This window comes from Parambassis ranga, chromosome 17 (assembly GCF_900634625.1).
Source record: "Parambassis ranga chromosome 17, fParRan2.1, whole genome shotgun sequence".
Lineage (NCBI taxonomy): Eukaryota > Metazoa > Chordata > Actinopteri > Ambassidae > Parambassis > Parambassis ranga.
In genome coordinates, this window is record NC_041037.1 from 16,706,822 (window position 1) to 16,721,128 (window position 14,307).

General features: G+C 39.0%; 1 protein-coding gene across 1 annotated transcript in view; it reads left to right on the plus strand.

Moving 5' to 3' along the window:
- The window catches only part of tox (thymocyte selection-associated high mobility group box), a 30,287-nt gene that overhangs the window by 3,862 nt on the left and 12,118 nt on the right, over positions 1–14,307 (plus strand). The window contains exons 3-5 of the mRNA XM_028427189.1: positions 7,541–7,606; positions 10,168–10,278; positions 13,401–13,685. Coding sequence (XP_028282990.1) covers positions 7,541–7,606; positions 10,168–10,278; positions 13,401–13,685 — 462 coding nt within the window. The remainder of the gene's footprint in view (positions 1–7,540; positions 7,607–10,167; positions 10,279–13,400; positions 13,686–14,307) is intronic.

The window sequence follows — 14,307 nt, forward strand, 5'->3', positions numbered from 1 at the left end:
GCGTTTATAATGCAGACATAATTAGGAGTAGTTATTTTGAATTTTGTGAGGTGATGGAAAAAGTATCATGGTGCAAGTATTTCTGGTTAAACTGTGTAAATTATTTTTTTAGGTTGTGATCCTGTGAGAAGAAAAAGAGAAGGCAAGAGGGATGAATCAGAGAGAGGGAGAGAGAGGGCCTAATGTAAACATAATGATTGTGAAAGCAGGGTGAGGTATTTCTAAAGCAAATACAGAGGTAGAGAGAACATGGAGGAAAGAAGAGGGCACAAGAAAAGAACAGAATTTAGATGGAATGAAAACGGCAAGAAAATGGTCATTGCTTACGAAATACAGTAGATGTCGATAATTGTAATAGTAGCACTTTGTCAGTGCTTGGTTGGAAGAAAAATAAGGATGCTCACTGACATGGTAACTTATTAGCTAGAATGCTGATACACTCAGTGATAAGTAGGAAGTGCAGGTGTATGATTGTAATGACAAAGCTGGATTGAACATAACTTTACCACCGTAAAATACAAGTCTGAGTGAATAACAGCAAAAGACCTGGTGCTGGTTTGTTCAGTAAAGTGTCTGCCGTGTTGTTTGCATACTGTGAGCTATCATTGCTAGGTAGCAGTTTGCAGGCATGCACGCATCACTGAGGCAAGACATTCAGGTGTAAGGAGGAACATCACTTCCTTTGAATTTATTACAGAAAACTGGTTAGGGTCCTTGTTATAGTCCAGAAGGGGTATGGGCAAATGAGCATGCATCATCATTTCTCCTTTTTAATTGATCAATGATTTATGATTGTTTATATTCACCCCATAAACTGCACTGGAGCATGTCTGAAGTGAACTGACAAAGCAAACAGGTTATTTGAAAAATCACTGTAAGTCACCTTGGGCAACATAACATTGTCATCACACCCAGTTCTTCACAAGCTTAGTGTATACCTGCTGGGTACATACTCTGTGTTCATGTAATAATAAATCTGCTCCGTGTGAGTTGGCTGACTTAACTTACAGTATTGTGTTTGCTGGCATGTAGCCATGGTATAAACAGGATGATCCTCTCTACTATGAAAAATAATGCACTCTTCACCAAACCCTGACGGCGAAATTAGCATTTTTTTGAACTGTTTTTGTCAGTCAGGATTACAAAGATTAATTAATTTGTCAGAGAATTTAAAATGGCACGTCATGTTTCAGGCAGCGGTATGTTAATATGTTTCTGGAGGATCTGACCAACTGTAACAACACTAAACCAACTGGCTTGTTTTCTCTTTGATATTTCCACAGTATTTTGAAACTTCATTCTCAGCTATTTAAAAAGATGTACAGTGCATCCACAGTTATCTCCTGGCCCTTTACCAACAGCTTTTTTTCTGTATCACATACTTCCATTGTTCCAGTTTTCCTTCCAGCCAAAGTGTCGGCATTTCGTCTAATTATCTATCAGAACACAACCAGTCAATCTGTCTGTCCGTCTGTCCATGTTGGCCATCACTCCCATTGCCAAACATCTCGCCAGACTCCCCTCAGATCCCCCCCCCACCCCTCACTCTTGTTGTTGATTGGGTGACTTTCAGCACTGTTGCTTGTGTGTCGGTGTGTCTGAAAGCATTTCAGTTGGTTGAATCATGGGGACGGAGTGATGAGGGACTCCTGGTTGGTGGAGGGATGCCAAATGGAACAGATGGGCGGAGACAGACCGCTGCCAGAAGAGACTAATTATCAGGATTTCATTTCCAAAACAAACATATTGCTATCAAATCACATACTGCAATCATTGCTGTATTGTTCTCCCTCTCTCTCGTTCTGTGTGTGTTTGTGTGAGTGTAATGTAGAAAGAGTGTGTGTGTGTGTTTGTACTGTATTAGCGACAATGACTTGGATCAATTAACTTGTGGTGGAAGAGATTGGATCAGTTCCCGCGGCATTATCCAGGAGCGCTGCGGCCCATTTTTCTTTAGCACTCGGCTTTTGTTCCTGATCATACACTCGTAACTGTTGTAGTGAAGTGCTAATTACTGTGGGTAGATTGAAATAACTCTGTCACATTTGAAATTTGCAAATACGTGTCTGTTTTGACCCTGTTTCCTTCTGCTCCAAAAAACTATTTGAGACTTCAAACAAACTTTTTGGCTGTTGTGTGATTTAACTGGGCCTTCTGTTGAGTACATACAATAGGAAGCGTCAGATCTGTATATGTTAGTGGCAACAGGCTGGAACCTCTCAGCAAACACTTTTACAGCTCAAACATGCTTGAACATTGCACAACTTAACTTAGTAAAATGGCTGATGCATAGTTGTGCAATATTTTATCATACCTGCTTTAGTTGAGACAAAACTTTCCCCAAATCATTTCATAATCACTTTTAGCCATCTTATTATTGTCGAATTTTAATGGTCATGTCAACAAGTGCTTTTGTAAAAAAAGGCCTGCAGTGTACATGATGATCTGGGGACATTTTAAATGTAAGAAAAGAGCATTAGCACTGCAATAACATTGTGTAACTGTGTAACAATTTAACAAATGTAGTGGGAAATCAGTTTAATAACAAATAAATCTACCTGTTGTCCCTGCTTAACAGCAGACTGATGCTGTGAGACACTTGCTTGCTGGCAGGGGTGTACAGAAAATTCAGGATTGAAGGTGTACCTCAATTATGAAGTCATAGTTCATATGTTTTTGCACAGCAAAACCACCAAAAGATGTGTGTTAAAATAACATTTTGCAGTTCATTTAAAAAGAAAAAGAAAACAGAAGTGTTAATCTCTCATTAATTCCCACAGTTCAGCTAGTACACTCAAATAATTTAAATATTCATAAAGTGAAACATGAATAGAGTAAACTTACAAGGCCAGCAGCCCAGTTTCAGTGTTGCTTTTTTTCTTTGTCCTTTTGGGATTTAATTTGACATATGTGAGCCTTATTGATCAGAATGTGTGGTGATGAGCGCATATTCCATTACGCCTCCACAACCTGTAACATATTGGGAGACTTTAGCAAATTTTTCTGCACAAGTTGGTTAAAACCAAAGCTTATAGCAAAACAAGAACAATTAAACATTACTGTATTATGTCCGACAACAAGCCTATTCAGACACAAAGGAAGACAGTTCTCATTATTGAAAAGTACATAGATACTGCAGGTTACAGAAAATATATCATAAACTCCAAAAAGTCAAGAGGGAAATATTTACCACAGAGAACACACTGCACACAGCGGTCTGTCTCCCACACACACTTAGTGATAGCCTGCACATAATCTAGATTTACAGTCAGGGCGGATACATTTAGCCAATAAAACTTAGTTTATATTGTTGTCAGGGTGACGGAGATAAGACAGATAAACAATTGCAGAGCTGAACTACCACAGCTGTATGAATTACACACACAGTCACTCATAAGTCTTCCTCCTCTCTTGCTTTGTCTGTGTCTTACTGTACGGACCCGAAAGATGATCAGTGCTCCCTGATGCAGTCCACACTCAACAAAAATAAGTCTATCTTTCACACCACCTTAAACCCTGGCTGATAAACGTTGTACCATGCAATGTGTTTTGCCACATTTATGCAAAGATAGTTTTATCTGAAGAGGAAGTCAAAGCAAACATGACTACAGTACCATTTATTCATGCACTGTTTGCAGTTTCAACTGTCTGTGAAACACTCGGCAGTGTGTTATATTACTACAGTCCAGTTTTATACCATGATCAGTCATTTTCCTTTCCACAATTTGTCAGCATCTCCCCTCACAGCTCATTTTCAGATTCAAGCAAATGACACAACTTTTTTGCATACTTTGAAATGGATCAATATAGTTAAAGAGGAACCAGTAGACAATCAGGTTGTGAGAAATGGGGTAAAATCACACTCCTCCCATCTTCATCCCTGATCTCACTCTGCATCCTTTCTCCACCTTTATCTCACCCATTTTCCTCTCTCTCCATCTTTCATTCACTTCTCATTTGGTCTTGCAGCCTATCCCTCTATCCGTTTCTCACCCTGCTCCTCTTTTTCCTGATACACTGTATTCCTCTCTTTTTCTTTGTCCTTGTCTGTCATCCTAATAGTCTCTCTCCCCCTTTCTCCCCCTTCCTCCGACCCTGACCCACTTAGCTGGCTGCTTGTTATTCAAACCTTTGCTTTACCCACACAAATACACACACACACACACACACACACACACACACACACACACAGAAATGAAGAGAGGGAGCAGCAGAGATGAGAGAATCAGAGACAGAGGCATGAGGAGAGAGAGAGATGTAATTTGGTTTGAATACAAACCATGCCATCCTTTTTTTTGAGATACACACAATACCAATTCAGATTATGTGGATTTATAAAAATATTTTGCTTGAAAGGTCTCACATCTGTACAATTCTTTTCTCCTGAATTGATCTCAGAAAGTACCAGCTTTCATCCACCAAAGCTGGAAACTTTTGTTTGCTGTCAGAGTGTTACTTATTAATTTTGTTTTAAGTGGACACAAGAATGCAAACCACTACAGTGACATGACCTGCACGCTCACGTTTTAAATCCTACATCTTAAGTCCGGTGGTAGACTGGCAACCAGGGTTGAGTTTTTATTCATTGTAGATTCAATTTACCACTTTCATATGTAGACACATGCTGGATTTTGAGACCTACATCAGCAGATGCATGACAACAATAAATGAGACCTAGAAGATCTTATAGGTGTCATAATAGATCACCTGCAATGCAGTGCAACAGAAGGTGGTGCACTGCTTTCTGTTGCATTGCACATGTACATTTCATCATTGTAAAACCTGTAGCTAGCCTGCGAACAGTCACATACACACTCCTGGAATATGCGTCCCATATCTGGTGCTGATATCTCAGTACAAGGATTTAAGAATCTGTTCCTGTGAACAGATTTCTAATTTTAAACAGCATGTAAATATTTTATCTGCACCCCAATAACCTGCATAGCCCACATAATAAACCATTTTCCACTTTTGTCTAGTCATTTCACTTGTTGATAAAATTAGAGGAACACAAATATCTGTGTCCCTGGTGTTGCTAATTAGTTCGAATCTGCATATTTCAGTGCAACTGTTAGGCTACCAGGCATGTATAAAAGTCACTGACAGCCACTGAGATCTCTCCATAGATGTGAGTATCCCTGTCTGTCTGCCCTCCTGAGTTAATGAAGAGCGTAATAGGTTCCACTCAGCCTCTCAGACTGAGCGCCTGCTGAAAAGAAATCATCACTATTTCTCTTCTCTGGCTTTTTTTTTCTTTGTCCTCATTCTTTCTCATCTCCTCTCTTCTCTTAGTACCTACTGTAGGTTGAGAGCTGTATTTGTCCTGTGGGTACCAGGAACACATTAGCCACTTAGCTTCCATCTACATATGACTCCGTCTGGACCCTGATTCTTTGTGCTAAAGTAGCTCTTAAAACTGCAAGTATAGTTTTTATGTAATGGTTGAGATTCATTTTTTTTGCATTCTGTGGTGTATGATTCTTCAGAATGAGTCTTGATTCACGATCTGCAGTCTTTAGGTGTCTACATCATTTTGAGGGTAGACCATGGATCCAAGGTTGGTTGAACTAGTTTAGATAACAGTTGGAAGCAAGGCAGAGAGTCTTACTTCAATGTATGCTTTCAGCACAGTACATGAGGTGGGAGGTAAGAGTTAAGCAGTCGGCCACCAGTCAGTGGAAAGTAGCACAGCAGGTATTGTGAAACTGTGGTAACACTTCTGAGGAGGGTGTGGAAGGTGGAAAGCAAAATACATAAATATCAAGTAGGGTGTTATTATAAACATCTTTAACCAATCCACACACTGTATCTAGTACATCTGTCATTCAGGTCAACTGTGGATTACAGCTACAACTAGTTATATTTTTCAATTTATCAATTAATTAAAATTAAAAATATTCTCTGAAATATATAAACAATATATAAACAATAGTTCTGGTTGTTGTTGTTAAAGTTTTCAACAGGGTCATTTGATAGTGAGGTCAACAGTCATCCTTTTCTCCTCTCTGATGTCTCTAAAAAAACGTGTTTGTCCACAGAGAGGAAGAAGAATAGAAAGATGAAAATCTCACCTTTCCTGTTACTGTTGTTATTTTTTACTGCATGAAACGGTTTCACATAAAACCTTAAAATTAACTGTTCATTCTACAAGCTGACAAACCCTTCTTCACACCACTGTGTTTTCTGGCTTTCTGTTGACTCTGTAAACTAATACCTTATTTGCATAATACCCAACAGCTGGCAAATGGATAGGGCTACTACACCTGTCTGTCCACCTGTCTACCTGTTTGTGTGTGTGTGTGTGTGTGTGGACAAGAGAGTGCTTCTATCCACCTGTTCAAATGTTCTTTTTTTGTGTTTGTTTGTCAACCAAGACAATGACGGTGTACCAAGTATCCCGTGACTTATCAGAATATGTTTTATGAATTCAGATAGGGAAATGTTTGGCGTGTTTTTTTTCCACCTGTGTGGGATCTCCAGTGTGGTGGGAGAGCACAGACTCACTATTGTACCATAATAGTAGAACAGGAGGCAGACCAGCACTTCTCCTGTACAAGTAACTCCTAGTTCAGGTTCATAAAATAGGCGTTTCTCCTTTTAAGAGTAGGTTTAAAGCTTTTCTTATCAATAACCTCTTTGCTTAAGTGCAGCATTTAGGTATACTGCTACAGCCTAGGCTGCTGGGAGACCTCCAGTGATGCCCTATACCCTCTTTTACTCTGCATGTCATTAACTTTGTGTAATTTCCTGTCTATACCCTCCTGAAGGTGTCCAGCAGATTCTTTACCCGCCTACCTGCTCATAGTTTGTGTGTGGTTTGAAGATAAATTCTCCTTTACCTTGTCTTTACAAAAATGTTTTTGGTGGTAGCATAAATCACATTAAAGTGCTGTGGTCTCTGGTTTTATACTTGAGGGTTAAACAGTGTGTTTAAAAGCAGGCCATTAAAATGTGCAGAGAAAGAGAGAAATAAGGAAGTAAATGATCTTGCATGCTAATAACTTATAATAAGCTGCTGTTGTATTGTTTCCTGTCAGGAGGATGTTTTACAACATTTTAATCACAGTAAATTATCTACGTTCATTATGTTACTGTATATACAATTTGAGTATATTATTATGTTGCAACATTTCTAGTATGAAATTGTTTGTTTTTGTTTTATTGTATACTTTAACCTTTATTATCTACATGTGAACAAATTTTAGTCAACTCTTTAACAATTTTGAGTTAAGCAACAGTGGATACAGAGATTTGTTGTTGTATAAATGCTCTGAACTTACATTTGGCTTACAACCCTATTTTAGCCCACATGTGATGGACATGGGCAATAAAACAACTGAAGTCTGTTTACAATCTTCTTACTCAGGCCACTAGCAGCATTTTCAATGTCTGAAGAAGATGGCAGACAGATAGTGGACTGGCTGCTAGCCAGTAATCTGTTACCTCCATCTCCACTTATTGTCTGCTTGCTGGCTGTTGTGTGCTCACTGTGTGATTAAAGTTTGTTGACATTGTTGGTCTTGCTTTTTGTTCTCTCCAGCTGGATGGGGACACCATGTTCCTGGGTATGCCAGAAGCAGGCCTTGACTTTGCCTCAACCAATCAGGTTAGTATATATGTTTGCGCGTGTGTATTATTTTTTTCAGACATACAACTCTGTCAGTTCTTAGTTTCAAATTGTGTTGAGCCATTTTCAGTCTCTTTGTGTGTGTTTATCTTGTCTGATGTTTATATGATGATGAATGTGGCCGGATAAGATCCGAATAATTTGTAGCCTAAATGTAAAATAATCATCAACACCAGGAAAGAGCACAGCCAATCTGTTGGGTGGGGGGGCTACATCAAGTTCAAGGGGCAGATGGATCATCTCAGTACCACGCTGTCACTAATGCACTCCATTGCTATAATTAGGCTTCACTGGGACAAAGTAATGATGGACATAGTTTTTGTGTGCAGCAATCTTAATTAATTTTCACACAATCACTCATTCTCAGTGATTTAAGCTGGAAATGTCTCTTTCCTTCTTGCTAATATGGTCAAAGATACATAAGAATCAGGTCATGTAATATCATGAATGCACGAGTTGCAAAGTGTGGAGAACAGGAAATTAGTTCGCTAACAGTGAAATGGTTTAATATTGGTAACGTTAGCTGCAAACTCAGAAACATAATGAGACAACTTTATTGTACTATGTTGATTTCTTAGGGCTGTTATGAACTAATTATAATTCTACTATCACAGACATTGAAGTCTTCATTGTACTTGACTGTAGCAATTGCCATTAAAAGCTGAAGTCCTTCTCAAACAATATTTTCACTGTAATTTCTCAGTGAAAAAGAAAAAGTGTCCACATGTCCTTTCCTAGATGGGAAATATCTGTTAGCATTTACTCACATTATTAAAGACACACTGGTTAAGTATTATTTGCAAAATAATCTGCAGATGTATTGATCGAATAGGAAAGTAATCACTGGTCTCTCCCCTTGTTTGCATTTTATCTAAATGGAAAATGTATGTTAATGGCAGATGGATGGGAGTTTCCACTAGGGAACATTGCATTCATAACATCAAGTGTAATCTAGCTTTAAGGGTAGTTGACACTGTATGTACAGCTGTCCTGTTATATCATGATGACCAATATAGTAAAGTTCAGCTGTTGGATTACTGTGCAGCAGCCCTGGAACAGCAAAGAGTTTTTATGCCTGTGTGCATGTAACTGCATTCAGAATGTAAGGGCTCAGGAAAACCTCTAGAGAGTAAGATGTGTGTTTGTTAGGACAGAATTACCTCACCACCATAAGCGAAGCCTATATTAATAAGAAGCACTACAGATACATTATTCATAGAGTACAATATAGAGAATATTGTGTGGTAAAGAAATGTATGATTTGATGTTTTATTCATAGTGTTGTTCCATAAGAGGAAGGGGGGGGGGGGGGGGGGTGGTGTGTGTGGAATAAGAATTTATGGCTTTATTATTGAAGCACCATTGCTTCCATAAAGTCAGAGGTTGTTGTGATGAATGTGGCCAATTTCAGTCCAGTCTGAACCTTATCTTTGTCATTTTTGTATTTTTAATGGAGCAGCAGTGATGTTGCTGTGTTCAGGGCAGACGGTGCGGAGGAAAAAAAACTACTGTAAAAGTAGCAGACACGGGTGTATAAGACATTATGTGACCTTATCAGATCAATAATATGTACAAGATGTCCTTTGAATTGTGCATTAAGCATGCTTTTCCACATTCATATGTTATATGACATGTGACATGTCAAAGTGTTTACAAACTCTTCCATCTACAAACCGGAGCAGATTTGTGTGAAGTGTGACTGTTACAGTCATGGTGGTGCTTGTATATGAGGCAAGTTGAGGTATTTATTTCACCTGTAACTTTCTTGCTGTGCAAAATTGTCAAATATATAGAAGCCAAGTATAATTTGTGAAACATCAAAAGGGACCAAGAAGATATTTGCCTTTGTTCATGTGTGTAATGTCTGGTGTGGTCCTCTCGAAGGTGGAGGTCAGTTCTAATAGTTCAGATGAATCAGAACGACAATTCATAGCAAAATAGGTCATAAATAGCAACAATAGGTTATTCAGAAATAACATCAGATTGCCATGATTGGCACTGCCGTGTAATAAGGTTATCCTGTGAGCATTTAAAGATGGTACTGGTCGAACAAGGTGCTTTGTCATTACTCTTAATCAAATAGACTGTTTGTAGTAAAGTGTTTTTATATGTGTGTCTTTCTGCCCTCATTGCATCAGTACAACTCTTAGTATAACCTTTACTTATCAGGGATTAGCTGTGAAGGAAAGGAAGCAGCCATTTATTTATAGCCTCTCTTTCTCTGAATAGCACTCTGAGTCTTGATTTATTTTTTCCATCTTTCTCTCTGTTGCTTCAGTTAAGTTGTGGCTGTTCTTTGCTGTAAAAGTAAAAGCAGTATGACTTGTCTATTAAGATAAAACTTCACTTTGACCTCTCTCTGAGTCTGTGTGTGTGTGAGCGTTTGTGTTTGGATGTGTGTGAGGGCTTACAGAGAATCTCCCTCCCTCCCTCTTGCTTTGTCCTTGCTCCTCTTTGTGACCTTTTTGTTTGACCTCTGACCTCTTCCTGGCCTCTGGGCCCATCTAAATCTTTGTTTGTCTTTGTCATTCTTCCCACAGTTTCGTGTGCCACAGCCCCCTCAACCTCTCAGCAAGGTGACGCCACCAAACCCACCCTCACAGCACTGGAGGAGGGACACACACATGGCTGACACGCACCGTCTGCCTTGGGTGAATATACACACACAACACTGCTGCTCCTACAGTTGAAGTTAAGGTCTACACATGCAGCTTCAGCTGACAAGAGGAAATTAAACGAGCAGCACTTCATACCTATAGATGTAGACCTGCTAACTGTTGGCACAGAATAAGTGCACTTTTACATTTTCTGTTTTATTCCTGTTATATTTTGTTTATTCATTATTATTATTTATTCTGACATTGCTTTATTAATTTTCTGTGTTAAATGTATGGAGTAAGCCCAATGGCATATTATCCAGCTAATGAAACAGATTGTGATTCACTGTGGTCACTGGTAGCAGCCGATGTAGCCTGGAGGTGCTTCCCCAGAGATTTATTTTAATTTTCAGACTTAGAGTCCTCGGCTCCTGCCGACACAACTGACACCAATTTAGGACATTTATCAGATTTTATGCCGCTCCCCCTGGAGACACAAAAAGCTTTATGCTGCCAGCTCAGACTGATGTGTAAAATTGGCAGAGTTCCTGTACAGCACTGCTGTCAACTTGTGTCCTCTGGCTACTTGGAAGAAGAAACCAGGATGTCATAGCTAGGTGTTTTTTTTAATACACAAAAAAGAGGACAAAAAGTAATAATAAGAACCATGTAGATTATTATTATTATTAGTATTATTGTTAATATTAGTGGTAGTATTTCAGTAAACTACTATCAAATGAAAATCCTTTGTATTCTGCATATCTACAATTGCAGTCAGTCGGCTGCAGTTCATGCCTGAAGGTGGCACAGCAACATGTGGTTGGTTGATTACATTTTTGTGGTTATTACCATTAACCTGCACTTTATATGAGCAAAAGCAACATTTTGCATTCATGTGTTTCATGAACCCTGATCTTAGTGTATAAATGAAGTTTGGAGTTTGTCCTTAGAAATGTTTACTTTCATCAGAGGTTTTTGCATCTGGCTCAAAATATTCATTGCAACGCATGCTGTTTAGACTAAAATTCATTTTCCACACAGGATGATATGCACTTTCTGACAAGATTCATGGGGACATCAATATAGTCTAGAAAGTTTAAAATCATCCTTCCATAATCTCATTATTTCTGAGCACAATGGCACATTATGAGCATTTTCATATTGCATGAAATGTACATGGAGTTGTGAGAAGTGCTCTTGTAATGCAGACACAACATGTGAAAAATACTTAATCCTGACTACATTAGTCTTTCTCAAAGCTCCCAGCGCACAAGGAACAGGCTATTGTATTGCAATGAATCGAAGAGCAGAGAGAGAGGCAGACAGGCAGATTTATGTGGAGCTCAGAGTTACACAATGAAAAACACTCTTGGACAAAGCCCAGAAACACATGTAGTCAAGTGAAGTTTTTTGCTCATGAAAAACGCTATTTCTCAGCCCAATATATACTATGTCATATTTTTCCAGACTTTTTGGGTGAATAGTCCCATAAAAATAGCAAACCCAGAATACACATAAATGAAAATGTATTTCATAAACTGTAAACTTTGTATTTAGACTAAACCTGAATAGCATTTAGCACATATTCAGTAAAAACTAATTTTTAACAAATGTACCACATATACTTTGATCTGATTAGATAAACTAAATGTTTGTGAAATGTTCTTCGTTACAAACATCATCAGGATATATTATCTGAAGCCTGACAATGACATTTACCAGATTCACAATGGCAGATTCTGAATTTCCAAATACTTTTAAAAACTGGATTATTTTGTGTTTCAGACCCCACACTGTGCACTGAAATGTATACTGAAAATGCCAGCATGGGAGAGATACTTACCTGTTACACTGTGAAGGTTAATGGTAATGAAGGAAAAGGTCACCTAGTGCAGCAGTGTGGCTCACTGGTGTGTATTTGTAATTTTTTGTGCAATGATGGAGCTTTATGGCACAGAGGAATAAGATAAATCAGACTTATATATGCACAGTAAGGTTGGTAGGATCTATTTTTGCTGATTTGAGGCTGCATATGAATCATTGCCTATATGGAAATTATAAAATCACCCTCTTTAAATTAGGAGCATGAAAAATTTGTATTAACATTAAACATGCACATCCTGCCATCAAATGGCATCACAGACTCTGACAGTGATGCCATGGCTGCCTACAAAAATTCAAAAAGTACTGAAAATGTCAGCTTTGGTCACAGTGGCTGGGAATTACATACTGAACCTATATAAAACTCATCACTCAGCTCACAAATCATGCAACTTATAATAGTAGAGCAGAAAAGAGTGAGAGATGAAAGAGAAATTGAGGATGAGATTAGGAGAGCGAGCGAGCAAAAGAGTGGTAGAAGGAGAAGGATGGTGAGAGATGAAAAGCAAAAGAGTGCGAGATGGAGAGACTGGTGTGGCTAGCCAAGCAGAAAAGGCTGTCAGTCTCTATAAAAGATCTCCTCTGTCAGATTAGTATGAGAGGACTGCTTCTCTCTCTCTCTCCCTCTCTTTAACTCTTCTCTTGCATGATTCCCTCATCCCTCTTCACGTGTCTCAGAGTAATTCATTATCACACACAGAACTGCTCCTGGTTTTTCTTTTTGCATGTCACATTAGCGCTGATGTATTTTTTCATGCAAAGATCTGCTTGTGTCTATTCTCTCAGGCAAAATAGGCTTGTACATATAAATTACTGTATTGTTCTGCTCCTGAATGAGCCAGTATTTGTTCTGAAGGCTTTCTTTCAAGACTAGGAATATCATTAGTGATAATTAGTCTGTGATAGGAGCTCTAGCTGAGCAAAGCTGACTGCGTAGCACAACACAGAGCTGTAGTTCAGAGTGGATTCAGCACTTTGAGGCAACAGTGATGGGCACTTTCTCCAATCTCACCCATCTATTAACTCTGACAGTAATGTTTTATGACACTTCAGGCTCTTATAGTCCCCTATGCAATTCCTATTGATTTTCTCCAAGTTGTCACTCTGCTGAAGGCAACGTTGCCCACTCACGCAAGCGTGAGTAAGTGTTGCTTATCATGATATGTCAGCTTCCCCAAACTTTACTTTATCACACATCAGTGTGAAGCAACATGTGCTTGGCTTAAATTATAATAATAATTCAGTGTAAGATTCAACAAGAGGATCTAACTGCATTATTACTTCTTCTTTTTTAGTCATACCCTGTTGGTGGTTTGGGCGACGATGACTTCAACATCCCTCCCATTACTCCACCAACCCTGCCGGACCACATGCTGCCCCCCCACCTTCCCCACGATTCTCCCTCTGGACCATACCATCCTATGGACCCACCTTCCAGCTCAGCTCCGCACCACCCCTACCAGATGCAGGGCATGGACATGCCTGGCATGCCTGGTAGCCAGGATGGAGCTGCAATGGTGAATCAGGATGGTGGTACGTTCAGCCCAGATGGTGGCCCAATGACCAGTACTCTCTCTGTGGTGAGTCGCACACCGAACACACCTGTGTATGGATCTGGAATTAGAAGCAGAGTTAGCTAGTTAGTTAGAGGGAGTCAAGTGCTTTTTTATTTAAATAGTTGTTATTTTTAAATATCTATCCCAGTCTTCCGACTCACATGGATTCGTTATTAACATTTGTTATTTAATATGTTATTTAACATTTTATTAAATAATATTGGACGTTTACTGTCTGAATCTTGAAGCCACAGCGTGTAGTCATATTTGAGAAAACTTTTTCAGTGTTTGACACTAACTTTTCTCCATTAAAGTAATGGTCTATTGAGGCAGATTCTCTCAGCAACAGTGCGGAAATGAGACACTAAAATGTGCGGGGACGTATTTTAGTTTGGACTATCAATTTGTGTTTTGCTCAAATATACTTTGACTTTACTTACTGGAAGAAAATTGGGAATATCAGTGAGACTGCAGATTTCAATTGCGGGCCTACGGCTGTATTTCTTTGCCTCAGGCAGCGTTATTTGAAGGCCAATCATGGCAGCTGGTCGATCTGACATTTGCTTCATGTTTTAAGTCTTCATTTCACAGTAAAATGAAAATCTTGCTTTTAGCTGTGACATTCAGATGTGGCTGAATGTGTCAT